At 39.3% G+C, this 15,125-nt stretch overlaps 1 protein-coding gene across 9 annotated transcripts in view; it reads left to right on the top strand.

Annotated features, from left to right (window-relative positions):
- Positions 1 to 15,125, top strand: part of LOC124183938 (phosphatase and actin regulator 1-like) — a 161,542-nt gene that overhangs the window by 58,696 nt on the left and 87,721 nt on the right. The window contains exon 1 of one of the 9 annotated variants that reach the window (XM_046573154.1): positions 2,692 to 2,725. The exons of the other annotated variants lie outside the window; for them this stretch is intronic. Within the exon in view, the coding sequence (XP_046429110.1) occupies positions 2,707 to 2,725 (19 nt within the window). The 5' untranslated portion in view covers positions 2,692 to 2,706. Of the gene's footprint in view, positions 1 to 2,691; positions 2,726 to 15,125 lie in introns of those variants that run through there. 9 annotated transcript variants of the gene reach the window in all.

The following is a 15,125-nucleotide window of genomic DNA, read 5'->3' on the forward strand; positions in this document are numbered from 1 at the left end:
GAACGAAGCAAAGCCCTGGATCAGACCTTCGCACCGGAATAGATAACTTCCTGATGTAATAACGACGTTTTTCTCGAGGACAAGGAGAGCTGCACCTTGACCCAGTGACCCAACTCGACCCTGCAGGGTTGACACTGAGTACCTGGTTCCCCCGTATAATAATCATCACTCGTCACGGGTCCATGAGTCTCGTCATTTCTCATTGCGATCTTTTATTTATTAATTTTTTTTTTTTTTTTATCATCACTCGGAATCCACGAAGCTTTTTACGACGTACTCTGTAATTCAGGGTGATAACGTAACTGAAAAACCCTGGAAATTTAAGGAAGTTTTAAACGGGTCATGGAAAACCTGGAATTCTTGAGGGATTTTCAATTCGATTGTAGAGAAAAACTGAAAATATCAGTTTTTTATCGTGGGAATTAGAAATGATTCTTTTTTTTTTTTTTTTCTCGAGGTAACAAGTTTACTTTTCATCGTCGAGAAAACAAATTGGGTTCGACTGACCTTTTTTTTTATACACGTTATATATTTCTTTAATTCAAATTGAATTCTAACCGAATATAGAGTCGATAAACTGAACAATTTAGGTTTTGGTAACTTACCAGAAAACTAGGGAAACACATCTGGAAATGTAATGAAATATTTTTCTCACGTTGACGTTAGTAACATTAACGTTACGAAAGATCGTTGTACAATTTTTCGAACGACTTTAAAGGCGCTGTTTTCTTTTTTTTTTTTTTGTGATTTACTTGCCGAATATCAGACAATCCTAAGGCTGCGAATTAACGATTTTCCCTAAACGTGCATCGTCGAAGTAACCTTAAAAACTTCAACCTCGTAGGATAAATGCATACGTTGTGCGGGCACGACTTCCGGTGGGAATAACACGTTTAATCAGTGTATCGTAATTATACATGCGCGTCGCACTCACCTCGCGTCGTAACCTCGAGTAAAGTCGTTAAACTCTGATATATTCAAGTATCACCTGTATATACATACAAATATTATGCGATTACGGTTAATAGAAATAATTATGTCACATTGCGTAATGTTTACTACACGAAACTATGCGTCATTAATTGTCAAACGAAATTCGTGACCACTTTTGCTTTCGTCTTGACAAACGCAATTTTGGTTCTACCGTAACTCGTCGTCGAAAATATAGACGAGAATGAAAATATGGAGAAACTTTTTTTTTAGACAGCAATATTTTGTAAAAAAAAAGAAAAAACGATACACTTTTATTTTCTCTGAATTTAATACGATTATTTTTGTTTTTTTTTTAATTCGCAATAATTTTCACGATACGCAAAATTGAATAAAATATCTGGAGACCCTTTTTGTACCGAATATTGTTGCCTGCAAAAGAGGATTTTTCTTTTCATCATAAATAACAGTTTTATGAGGAATTCGCAGTGGGAAAAAATTTTTTTTTCCGTCAACCACTTTAATATTTAGGCTAATTTTCAACTTTCGTGAGAACTACCGCAACCTTCACCTCTCTCTCTCTCTCTCTTTCTCTCTTTCTCCCCACTTTGTCCCCGGTCAGCGTGTATTATTCCATTCCTGCTTGCAAACAAGCAACCGAGAGTCAGGCAGCTGCTGCTGCGGTATAATTCCGTTAACGAGAGAGACAATTTGCTATCCCAGGGTAACTCGAGATGATTCCGCCCCACCCTTCTCTTATAATATATGTGTGCGTGTGTGTGTGTGTGTTCAATGTTTTCACGAGTCTCTCCGCGGAATTGCATTCTGTAACTACATCCTGCAAGGTACAAGTGCATAATACTTTAATCTTTATCACACCTCGGAGATCGCGAGCCGACGGTTACGAGTTTGTAGAGAGATAATATCGTTGCAATTAGTCACGACTTTTAGCTCGAATTAATTACCGACGATGCGTCGACGATAATGGGGAATTTACTAATTGTCGAAATTTTGTTAGTGCCTCGTGAATTGGACGTTCCTTTTTTTTTTTTCTTCTATCCGGTTCTCCGATCTACTGAGAATTATAGTTATCAATGGTTGTTAGGATGGTTCATTTTTTAACTCGTTTTTCTTTCTTTTTTTTTTTTAACGAGCCACTTGAAAAATTAGTGTCAAATACTTATTTATTAGTGTCGATTACTATTATTTTTATTTCCGCACCTTACGGAATTATATAATTCAATTAGTTGATTGTTTTCGTATGGTGGTCCAATCAATCGTTCACCAATCAACCTCAAACCGCGCCTAACAATCCCGCTGTTGGCTCTTCTAGTCTTTTATCCGAAAGATTAATCCTCTCGGAGAAATTTGGATGACAGTTTTTATTTCCGATTGGTACCTTAAAACAAAAAATGCAAATTGAAAAAAATGAACCACTCTGATGTCTATGTTTTTCAAACACTAGCTGCGGCAATGTGACGATTGTTCGCATATTTCTCCATCATACACGACTATATATTATACGTTCGTATACGGTGCCTAGAGAGAGATAGAGAAACTCTGGTCTGGTTTTTAGTTGCCGGAGCAAGGTCCCAGTTTAGAACTCGGCAGGCTCGTTTCGTTTGAGGGCGGAGAAGCACGTGACGCTATGCAGGCGACGAAGAAGAAGAAGAAGAAGAAGAAGAAGAAGAAGGCGTGGGCCGTCCGGCGCGCGGCGTCGCGACGCCCGAGGTGAACCAACTTCGATGATCACGCTCTGTGTGCGTTTGCACGCACATGTGTGACGCGTGTACGCGTAAGTTATGAACCAGCATCGCGAGCTTTCTTGAGACGACCGACCGCCTGCAACGCGATGTTTGCACGGGGGGAGATATTCGTCGGGTTCTTAAAATTCGTGACGTTATCGCAACGATGCGTATTTAAGACAAAATAAATAAAAAAAAAAACAAATAAGTAAAAAAATAAAGAATCGTTTTTTATGCAACTTTAGAGGGTTGAACGAAATTTAGTAAACTAGTTATAGGACATGAACAAATTCAGATTTTGTAAATTCAGTTTCTTAAATTATACTTATGCCAATGGTGTAAAATAGTAATTTTTGCTTCAACTTTCGACGGGGTTGCTAATTTCAGCCTCGTACATATTCCAATCATTGGTATATACGATAGCAGTAGGTATAGTATATTAGCGAATTTTTCATCGAAACGTTATCACCATTTTTTTTTCTTCCTTTTCTTTCGCCTGTAATTGTAATTCGTCGTTTCTTTTTTTAATTCTCGTTATTATTATTACCATCGTTGTTATATCAGGCTACAGAGTCGAGTTTCTGGTATCGGACGAATTAGAAAATAAAAATAATAATAATAATAAACAAACAAATGATACGCGAGTTACGCAACACGCAAGTACATCCATGACTCCATACTTTGTCATATCCAATTTTTGTCTTATACTCATCCTCACGCGTATCCGTGTAGTGAAAAATGGGGCGAGTGATTTTTCTTGGAAACGCGACTTTGCGCGGAGAGCGTGCCCGAGAATGAAAATTTTTCTTCTCACTCGGTTGTGCGGATAGAATAGTTGCGGTACGAAGTGAATATAGACATTTATCGCGTGTAAAAACGTTTCGGTAACAGCAGCATATGCTGACCGACTGCTCGTTTCTTAACCCTTCTGTCATTTCCTCAGACAATTACCGTCATTATACGATACTCAGGTACGGGGAGGAGGGAGATTCGTGAAAAGAATGCTTATTATATATTAATTTTATTATTACTGCATTCTCGCTTCGTTTTTCCATATTATTACAATTCATTACAATCGCCTGTGAGAACGGTAATTTCTGATAATGATACGTACCGTACGTACAATAATATTACACACATATGCATGTATGGAACGCAGGTGTGAACCACCGTCTCACGTATAATGACCCAAGACTCCATAGAGGCGATCGATCCCATATGGCAAACTGCTGCACACTCCGGCACAACAGTGTTCGTCGTTGTCACAATCGGGTAGATTATATTATAAGTCCGAACCCACGCGTTCGTTGGCTCTCCTCTCCTTTTCCCACGACAGCCGTTGCGTAAAGCCGTTTGCTTCCTTGCCGCATGGCAGGTGCAATTTGTCGTTAAAACTCGCGCCACTCGCTACGAAGCCACGTGTACGTACGTACTTGTGTATATTGTGCACGTTAGGTTGTGTCAAAAGAAAAAAAAAAAAAAGTTTAACTCTTAAACACGTTTTCGTGAATTTTTTTTACGGAAACATGTTCAAAAGTTCTGTTTAAGTGTGAAAATACGACTGTTAAAATTTGAGCTTCAAATTATTTTTATCAAATTATTTAACGCTATCTTTGTTGTCAGTCCATTCGGTGCAGGATATTGTTCCAAATTTTCAAACGTATACGATTTACGGAACAACGATACGTTTTTGCTCGCTGTCGCTTATATTTCGAAGAAATAGACAAGGAGAGAGATAACGAGAAAGAAATTTGACCGAACGTTGATCGCTTTGTTGCTTTTTTGTTAGTCAGCTCCTTGATCGCTTTTTAATCCTATACTTGGACTGTTTTCTTCTTCTCGATCGTTCGGAAGTATTCTCGTTTCAATTCATTCTACAGGACAATAATTTCAATACCCTTTATACAGTTCCGTATTGTGCTGTAGCACGTTTATTGCTCGCCTATCGCGTCGTTTATACTTGATTAGAAACGTGTCTGCCCATTGTGCCTATACCTATATCTAGGCACCTTTAGTTGTTACGAGAATAGGACTGCGGCAGGACGTTGCACCATTGAGCTACTTTAAACTTCCGGCAATTATATACCAGGTACCAGCACGCGGATAAAATCACGTTGCAATTTACGTTACGTGCGTATACGCGCAACGGCAATTTAAACGTAAATTTTATTTACTTTTATTTATTTTGATTAAAATTTATTATACTTAGAATAGAAGAAAAACGGATTGTCACTTTGTCAAGATCCTTTTTCTCAGGAATTGGTAGAGGTATCGAGTTGAAATTAATATCAAATACTCAACGTCTACGGTACCTTGGAGGTGTGCAAAATTCATGCCACTAAGTCAACGCAAACAAAAGACACGGCCATTTGTGTCACATATTTTTATACCCGCAAACTTACTCGTCAAAACCTATTTTAGGGTACTCAACGTTTACGTGGAATCATGAAATTTGGACAGAAGCAAGGTCTCACGGTACAAGCAAAGAAACAATTCCTAAAACAGTTACTTTTTAATCATATCCCGCGAAAAAAAAATGTCCGTTCTTTTTTTTTTATTTTTGCTGATTCCACTCGATATTCTTTCCTCTTGTATTAAAATATATCGAACCTTCGCAGCTTATAGATCAACATGATTGTAATAGTTGCGAGTAACAATATCATCATCATCATCATCATTATCGTTATTTTACGGTGCACAATTAAACAGCGTGCAACGAAATTACCCAATAAGCAGATTTTGAAATGCCATAGTTTCGTCGATTGGAAATCGATTACTCAACGATTACCGCAGCGTATTACATGTACATACATATGTATGCATACATGCAACGATTATCGTCAACTCTTTGGTAGAAGTTGCGCCGAGTGACGGACTCTGCGAAAATTAGCCAGAGGCAAGACAGGCTTACTTTCTTTTCACACACGTACTTACGCCGTCTGGACGTTTCGTTGTACGGGCAAATCTGTGCAATCGCGTAAGCAAACGGCACGTATGCAGAATTTAATAACCGTCGATTAAACGACGACGAGTTAATACGCGTACCGTATTACGAATCTAAAACTCGAAATTCGATCATTCAAAATAACGGATCCAACATGGCGTACAAAACAGAAACAACAAGTAGAAAATTTTTGTAGAAATTGTATAAAACTTTCCCGTGTGTATCAAGTTTTTGTGCAAAAATTTGCCATTCCGGATTTTCACGGTAGGTTAGCAGAAAATAGTAAATGCTTTCTTTTTTTTCGCGTAAATTTATATGAATTTGAAAAAAAAATGAAGGAGCGGTAACTCAAACTCTGCTCGAGTCTGCGTCGTTCCGCTATCTCGTCGGTAAGATTCTCGTTCTTCTTCCCGGCCACGTGGATCCTACCGCGAGGATCGCTAGCACAGCAGGTGGCAGTCCCGAAGTTCATCCTATCCCCGTGTAACTCGGCATCCCCCCCATTCTTCCCTCACCTTTCCCCCTCCCGCTCGCCACTTGATTACCGTCGTCGTCGTCGTTCCTCCTCATCCCCTCCACCGGCCGTTTTCTCTCCGTTTCGGATGCGCGTCGGCGTTCCGCGCATCTCCCACCACTCCTCCCGTATCAGCGCCTACAGTACGACATGCCTGCTGACTTTTACCTCGGCGACGACGATCGTATACGACAAACACCGTTAAACGCACACAACGTGGCGTATTGCTATATAGGACGTGTGGTCGGGAATCAGCTGGGAGTAAACACCGTTTACGTTTAACGTAACTCGCGCAACAACGAGAAGCATACTTCGCTCGCTTTTTCCCCCGCGCCTTCGTTTATGGATGCAAGTTACGCATGTTTTGCGCGGGTGCGAGTATTTGCGTTGGCGATTCAATTTGTCGTAATCGTAATTCGTTTTTATTTTTTATTTATTTATTTATTTATTTACTTTTCTTACTATTACGTATCGGGATTGTCAGTTTGCAATCCGTCAAAGTGGTGGGGAAAAATAAAACGAATGCATGTCGGCTGAGAAATGATCGTTGACCCTGTTTTTTTCGAGTTTAGATAGTGTAAGAATAGGCATATTGTTCGTTATGTTTCGTTGATTTGTGCGATACCGAGGAATTTGAAAGCCCAAGAATTATGATTTGCTCGTATTAAAATTAAAAGAAACTTGGGTTTTGTGGTGATGAAATGTAGCCGATAAACAAGCTCTGACTTTATGAGGACATTTTTCAATAATAACGCACGATCTTACATTTCTTATTGTTTGTGTTAACAAATTGTTGCACTGCACACTTTTCGATTCTTAAAATTTTTCCCGTAGCACAGTTGCACGCTCGTTTTTTCTCACAGTTAGCTGTTTGTATGATTATTAATATCAACGCGGCTCTCTCGTCGAACACGCCGTGGGATATATTATTATAAATTACATTATTGTATTATTCTTATATCGTACATAATACTGAGTAGAAAGCGTTTATTCCTTGTATTGAAATATTTTCGAACAACGCGTCTCGTGAGAAGATTCAAATTTTAACATTCCTACGGCAATTGCTCGACTCCTCTCGCTGTAACAGACAATAATATGATATGTAACATGTATATATATATATATATATCCATCGATTGATCAGAAATAATTGTAACAGGAATCAAACTCAGCATTCCTGACCTAGATCTGTCAATATCTCTCGGTTTCAAAATTAACCGCGGTACTTAAAACTTGGCACAGTCTTATAAAAATTTACAAACGCTTTCATTCGCACAGCCCTATATAGTTTATAAAAAAAACGTGACTTCAAATCTCAATCTTTGCGAATTGTTTATCGATCGATCGATTGATTCGTTTAATTTCTTCAAATAGTAATGTAATGTTTTAGAGAAATGGAATATATTAAAATGGAAGGATAATGTATATACGTGTATCCGTGATAATAATAATAATAATATTAATAATGATATTACACTCGTCTCGTTAATTGTGAAATTTGAGAGTTGCCGCATCGCAAGCAGCGGAATGAAATAAATTGAAATTATCATTCGCTCCCGTTGCTCGAGCATCAAATATAATAATAGATGTGTGTTCGTGCAACGTAACGACGCAGAATTGCGGATAAGGACCAGGGTATTATTCTTCGTCGTTTATTGCATCAGCCGCTCGCTCTGATCTTTGCCATTTTAACACGGAAACACGAACGTGTGTGTGTGTGCGTGTGTATACATACATGTATACATGTATAATATATATGTATGTACATATGTCCGTTAATTACTCGCAATCACGTAACCCGACAAAGACTGGAAACTCGCGTATCACTCGCGTCTGTTTCTAACAGATCTCTTGGAACGTTCGTAACGTTACCTACATTTGTTCGAAATAATTTACGGTTTGCGCTCGTGCGGAAAAAGACTAAAGAGTAATGGAAGGGAAAAAGAAAGAAAATAAAAATAATAACGAGAAAGGGAAAACAAAATTAAAAAGAAGTGTAAAAAACAGAGCGGAACAGGATCGTGTCAATTGGCACGTTTTCAAAGTCACGTTATAATCTCTGCCTCGCGATCGTCAGCAACGCTTTATCATGTTCGCGTTCTTTTTCTAATTGCACACAATTTGTACTGCTAAATTGTACGCGCAAGTAGCCGGTAGTTTGTCACGCGTGTGAAAATCTTTTCGCTCCATGATTTGTGTAAATTTTTTTTTGCTTCTTCAAATTGTTTGAAAGAAAAAAATAACGACGCGTGAACAAAAACGAAACGTTGAAAATTTCGCTCAATGTTGAAGAAATTTTTTTAAAACAGTGAAGTATGAATACATGTTTCGGTTTGAATTTTTGCAACAGGTTTTCTCGCCGCAAAAAAAAAAAAAAAAAAGAAGGAAAAATGACGAAGGGGTAAAAATTTTTTTCTTTTTTCTATTTTCTTTCCTATCGTCATCAATTTCCGAGGCCTTGTTCGTACCTAATATGCAGCATCTTGAGACCAGCGTCTTAAGCTTCGAGAGCTGTTCTTGGATCTGTCTCCCCCCCCCCCCCCCCCCCTCCTCCTCCTCCCCATTTATCGTCCCAAATCGTTTTTCGCGGCTGTAAAAGATATATGCGAACGAGTCTCGATGATGAAGCTTTTGTGGCCCTCGTGAGTGATTAAGATTGGACGTCAGCGTCGAGAGGAAGGCGTTTTATCTCTCTTCGGTAACCGATTCTCGCATATACTCCGTCTTCTATTTCATTTTAATGTTTATATGTGCTTCGGCTTGTCGCGTTTATTATTGTTATTGTATATTGAATAATTTATCATCACAGCGCGAGCGTGTAAAGTGATGAATTATCAAAGGGGGAAGCTGTTGTTGGTGAGGGTCGAAATATTCAAATCTCAATTCTTTCTATTGCTTTTTACGTATACGTGGGGCTTGTAAAGGGATATGATTAAGTGCAAAAGTTTTATTTTCACCCTTCGAGTTTATCGGATATCAGCTGGACGTGGTCCTTCACCTTCCCCAACGAGTTGCAGGATCAAAGCGCGTGGAATCAACGGACATTCGATTGATCATGCGAGTTCATTCGTTGTGAAATAAAAACTTCACGCGCTCGTTCGGTTTTAGCTAAATCCAAATTTCACTTTTTAGATTTTCAGAATCAATACGAAATTCGAAATTTCAAGTATATTTTAACACATAAAAAAGTGATGATGAAAAATGAAACATGATTTTGAGGTTAAAGTTGGCAACGTTACTGTAACGTTTAGGAAAAGTCGTTACTCCGTAACTTTAAGATTGTGTAAAATTTAGTAAACATTAACAGAAACGAAAAAATTACTCTCATGTCATACTCTAAGATTGGCTAACAACGAATGGATACCTGATCTTTCGTTAGTTTAACGTTACTAACTTCAGTCTCTTGTACGCTGAGAGAACTCTTGCGACACGTTCAAGTTGACGCCAATTAATTAACTTACTCCAATTAGATGGTGTGATTATCGAGCGAATTAATATCTAATATCGTTAAATCCGATTTTGTTATCATCATTGTCCCAATTTATAATTTTTTTTTTTTTTTTTTACCCCAATTCGTCAACTTCTTGGCTGTTGCTGGCCATCAATGTTGGGTCAGATCAGGTTGACAACCCGTGGCCAGATAATTGGAGAGAGAAAACAAAGTGCGGTGGCGTAGCCATGGCAACCCCCCATGAACCCTACGCCCTTGCAGTACCACCACCATAGCCTCGTACTCGCGCACCCTAAAGCGCACCCTTTGCTTTTGCTGTCCGTTATATCGCTATCAGCAGTCGCGCGTATTGCCGCCGTCCGTTCTTCCGGCTTGAAAAAGTGGTTGTACGTATATATCCTCGTTATCGCGCGAACGTCATCGTCACCTTCCTTGAGCCTAATCGGTTTCGTTTGAAAAAAAATACCGGTACAGGTAATGGAAAGAAAGAAAATGGTTGTTTTTTTCCCGTCTCGTACAATTTCAGATGTGCTCGGATCGATTTGTTTTTTTTTTTTTTTTTTTGTTTTTCAATCCGACCTCATTTTTGTTTTCGAAGCAATCGCTCGAAATCACGTGACAACAAAATTTTCGACGAATCAGTGACGAACGGGCAACGATATTATCGGCGAATGAAATAACAACGTTTTAGTCTCGGTAAACGGGAGATTAAAATTTTTGAATCGTCAGATTGTTGATTTAACTTCCAATTGAAATTTTCCACACGGGAAAATATCCACCTCTTCTCTCCAAGTCTTCCGGATTTTTTGGTTTTTCCAATAAACTTTGCATCTTCGATAAATCGGAAAAACAAAAAAGTACTCAAAGAACCCGGAATTGGAAAATTATCGAGAAATATTCACATTTTTTTTTTTCAACCGAACTTACAGCTTGACACAAGAATCGGGATATTATTATTTTCAAAAAACCGCAGTCTTAAGATTTAGAAAATATACAAACTTTTGGTTCGTTTAAGAACGCGATTTGTCTTCTCGTCAGTATCCTGCAGTGTTTTGATCTTTGGCGCGATGTTTGATAATTGTAGGACAATTAATTCGACAAGGGTTCTATAATATCATTATCCGAGAGTCCTGTTGGTCTAATTCATCATTCTCATCCAGCTCGTCATCCCCCCCCCCCAGAGGTTATCTATGCGTGTTTGCATATCTCGAATACACGGTCCAAGGCTAATTATCACGTCGTAAACACCGCGTAATATATATATATATATATGGTAAAGTCGGATGGGAAACCCACACGATGTGTTACCTCGTCCATCCGTCACCTCACCACAAAATATACACCGTGTCATGTAATTAGTATGCAGGAACTATTTTCAAGGAAGTCGTGAAGCCAATTCGATGTTCGGAATTTACCTGAAATATCGATCGATAAAGCTCAAGTTGATTTAATCACGCAAGTCAAAAAAGAACGCTTATATTGGTGGGTAAAATATTTAGCTTCAAGTCGTTTTACCAAGATTCATTTTCATATCCGTCAAGAATGTTTGATCGTGACTCATTTCTAGCAGTTTAAGTTTTCCATTAAGCTTGATAGATCTAAACTTTGGATTCTACGTAATGAAAAGTTTTACTCGAGTCTACCGACTATCAAATTTCAATCGTACCTGAAAACGAGTTTTAATAATAACAAAAAAGAGTATCTAAGCAAGTTGAAAATGGATGAAGAAATTTAGTCTTCGTTCTCAGTGCGGTGATTTTATTATATAATCCTTTTACGGTGCGGTTGAATTTAAGAGAGGAATTCGAACAACAAAGTCTACTTGAAAATGATAAAAAAGAGAGAAAACAAGTGCCAAAATGCCGATAGCTTTGTTGCAATTTTTTTTTTTTTTGCGTACTCGAAGAGTTTTAAGAGAGACGATGCTTAGAGAGGAACCTCTGAAAATAGCTTCGAAAAGTTCTCGGTATAGTTTGGTGTATAACGTAGGTTGCGAGGAGGGAGAACTCGACGATATTTCATTCCGAGGGGATGAAGTATGTTCCGCGTCTTGAAACGACAATTTTCCGACACCCGGGGCTAATAACGGGGGATGAGGGGGTCGGAATGGGGTCGGGGCCTCGAACGTGTCCCGGAGCAATTTTGGTCGACCGTCGTCGTCGTCTGTCGCACAAGGGGGCGAGGCTAACGGGGTGTCTTTCAACCCCAGGAAACGACAACGCGATCCTAAGTGCTGCTTAGAACCCACTGGAATCGAATCTTTCGCCAATTCCGTTCTCCCCACATCCTATTTTTCCCTTCTCTTCCTCACCCGACGACTTCCGGCACGTGAAACGCGTTGCTCGGATCATTTTTACACCGTATGCGTTATTGTATGCGTAACAAGAGGCTTGAGAGAGAGAGAGAGAGAGAGAGAGAGGGGAGGGTGTTGTGTTAAATGTGATCTCGCTTTGGACAACTTTATCTCTGAAAAAAAAATTAAAAAAAAAAAATACTTCAAGACCTGTCTAATCGAATCAGCGCACCTGCAATCCGGATTCGTAAACAGATTTTTACGTAGATCACTTTTCTTACTTTGCCTTATTATGAAATGAATTCGTCAACACCCAAAATAAGGACCAACTCCTCATTGCCTTTCGAACTCAACACCCGAAGTTTGCAGACAACGAGGGTAAAACGGGACCGACGAAACCTTTGTTCCGATCGTTTGTTGGGTTTGGTTTGTTAGTCAGCTTGATCTACCTGGATCTACCTTGATCTATCTGGATCTTCCTGGATCGTGATGGATTAGGAGAGAAACTTTGGGCCGAGCGCTTGTCTGGGTAGTAATGACCGTTTCGACTTTCCTCAATCGGCAATATGCGGTCCTCGTACACAAGACGACGAATTCTCTCTGAAGTGATATATAGATTGGGAAAATACCGGTTCGATCCTGGTGTAATTATTTACCCGGAAGAAAGAGTTTGGCGTTATTTCGTGTAACCGAAGATATGAAACTTGGCGGTATTCGTCTTACTCGTTCGGATAATTAATTAATCACGGGGCAATTGTTCCGTGAAAATTAGTTCGGTACTTAATCGGTCGACCGAAATGGTATCCAGGAATTCGACGATGAATCTTCGAACGTGACGAGTGCCTGTCGGGGGAAGACATTATTAGAACGTGACCGAATCCCGTGAATTTGACATCGCGAATCCATCTTTTCAGTGTTTCTGAACCTTTTTTCACGTCAAATTAGCAGTCCGTGTACCTCGTTCCCCTTAAATCCTGATCGTTTCTTAGTATTTTGGAAACTGTTTCAGATTTTCTTCAGCCACTGGTGGAATTTATACAATATCGCAAAACCAATTACGAAAAAAGCCAAATTTTCATCGATTCTATGATTCGAAATGTGATTTTTGAACACCACACGACAACGGGAACTCTGTAATTACTATTTTTTTGTTCGCAAGTTTTTACTTACTTCATTTGGGAATTGTTTTTGCTTTTTTATTATATTTGGAACGGGAAAGACAGAAAAAAAAGAGATAAGCGATTCCGATACGAAAAAAGTAGAAACTTGCGAAAAAATTAGTAGATATTGGGTTCCGATTATCGCGTGGTATTTAAAAATCACATTTCAAATCGTAGAACCTGTGTAAATTTTTCGGAATCGGTTTATCATTATTATTTATTTATTTTTTTTTCATATTTCACCGGTGGCTGAAAAAATCTGAAAAAAAATGACGATACGTGGGTTGCTAATTTGACGTGAAATGCCTATTACATTCAGTTTCTCTCTCAGCTTTCAAAAGCCCTAACCAGCAGCCGTCGACGAATATGGATCATTGTTACAAGCAATTTTATAAAGTCATTACCTGCGTTCGGCTTTTTTCGCGATGTGAAAAGCGATCGAAAGATAAGAGATCAGGGTCCCTTTGTCGGTGTGCACCTTTTGCCTCGAGAATAACGAACTGCTTTGCAGCACGCGCTGCGATTTGTCGCTAAGGCACGAAATTTCGTTCTGAACGACAATTCGCTGTCGGGAAATTCACGGTGTCGATAAAAGTCCACACCGATTAGTGTAAGATTAAAGATCGTCGTTGTAAATCGTTCGATTCTTGACGCGAAGTCGTCTTAAAATTAACACCAAAATGACGTGAACTTCTGTAGAATATTTTCGGTGTTACATTTAAAGCAAGATTCTTTTTAACAGTGAATTCTTTCACAAGCTGACCGTTGAATCGCAATTAATCGTCTTATCGTCCTCGAATTGCAATTCATCGTCAGTCATCGGAGTATCGTGCTTATCGTAGATTTACGAATTCAATTTATCGGCCAGCCGTCTTCTCAACAACCTTCGCGTGCTGCGGAACATAACGATCGATGCTTGATCAGAGATCGGCACTTTGGCCGGTGATTAGGATAGTCTCGTCTAGTTTAATCATCGACAATTTAGCCGAGAGACTCTCTATCAATTTTCCCAAATCAGAACAGGAACGGTTTACTTTTTTTAGTCGCACAGTTTTATCAGCTGACTTGTAGATACATTCTACGCGGGGTCTTAGATCTCTGACGACAAGCGTGATCTGTCATCTATTCTAGATCCGCGAGGATGAAGTTGAGGAACTTTACTGTAACTACGCGTGTTTCGAAAAAATTGCTAATTCGCATCTTCGGACGTGTCCAAGATTTGGTAAACCAGTATTTATACAAAGTGTACGATTGATTTGAAAAGTTAACTCTTTGAAATTCAATTTAAAATTAATACCGATACCCGAGTTTTTAATCTTTAGTTTCTTTACGCAGAGTTTTTCTAGCAGTATGTTGTCGCTACGTGTAATAGAGGATTCTTTTAGCGGATCGTGTATTGATCGTAGAAATTTCGTACTCACTCCCGAGTGTAAATTTTGTCCGATGCTTGTACGAGATACATAAAACTTCGTTAACACTGACGTGCGAATCAAATTTCATCGCTCGGTTCAAACGGATGTGCAAATTGTGATTCGGACGAGCTCTGAAATTCGAGGACGAGAAAAGAGGCACCGAAAAAATGAAGAAATTATTCCGCAAACGTGAACAAACGTCGATGTGATCTAGAAATGTAGCTTCTTCGATTCATGGATCAATTCAATCTTCCTTCAAACTTCGACGCTTACGAGTATCGATTTCGGCAGATTTTTATCCGACGTTACTTCGCGCTTCGTAGTTTCTAGGCCTTGCCGAAAGGGGGTAGCAAAGTTTTAGGGGTTGCGGTGAAAATCGATGAGACGAAAGCTCAAGCTCAGCACATCGTGGTTACGTCGGTACAACGAAGATCGCGATTTACCCACCGTAACCCAAGAATAACCGACAGAGTTCCGTCATTTCCGACACGTCTGAGAACAACGTCGAAAAGGTCGCTGGTTTAGCGATTCTGCGAATCCAGCCATGATAACGCAACCCTTTCGACCCTCGAATCCGCTTCCAGGTGGCGGAAATTTGTATCCACTCAACCATCCGCGCAAATCAAACGTTCTGTCATCGATTTGTTGTCCAATTTTCAATATCAATTTACCAACC

This window comes from Neodiprion fabricii, chromosome 5 (assembly GCF_021155785.1).
Source record: "Neodiprion fabricii isolate iyNeoFabr1 chromosome 5, iyNeoFabr1.1, whole genome shotgun sequence".
NCBI classification, from domain to species: Eukaryota; Metazoa; Arthropoda; class Insecta; order Hymenoptera; family Diprionidae; genus Neodiprion; species Neodiprion fabricii.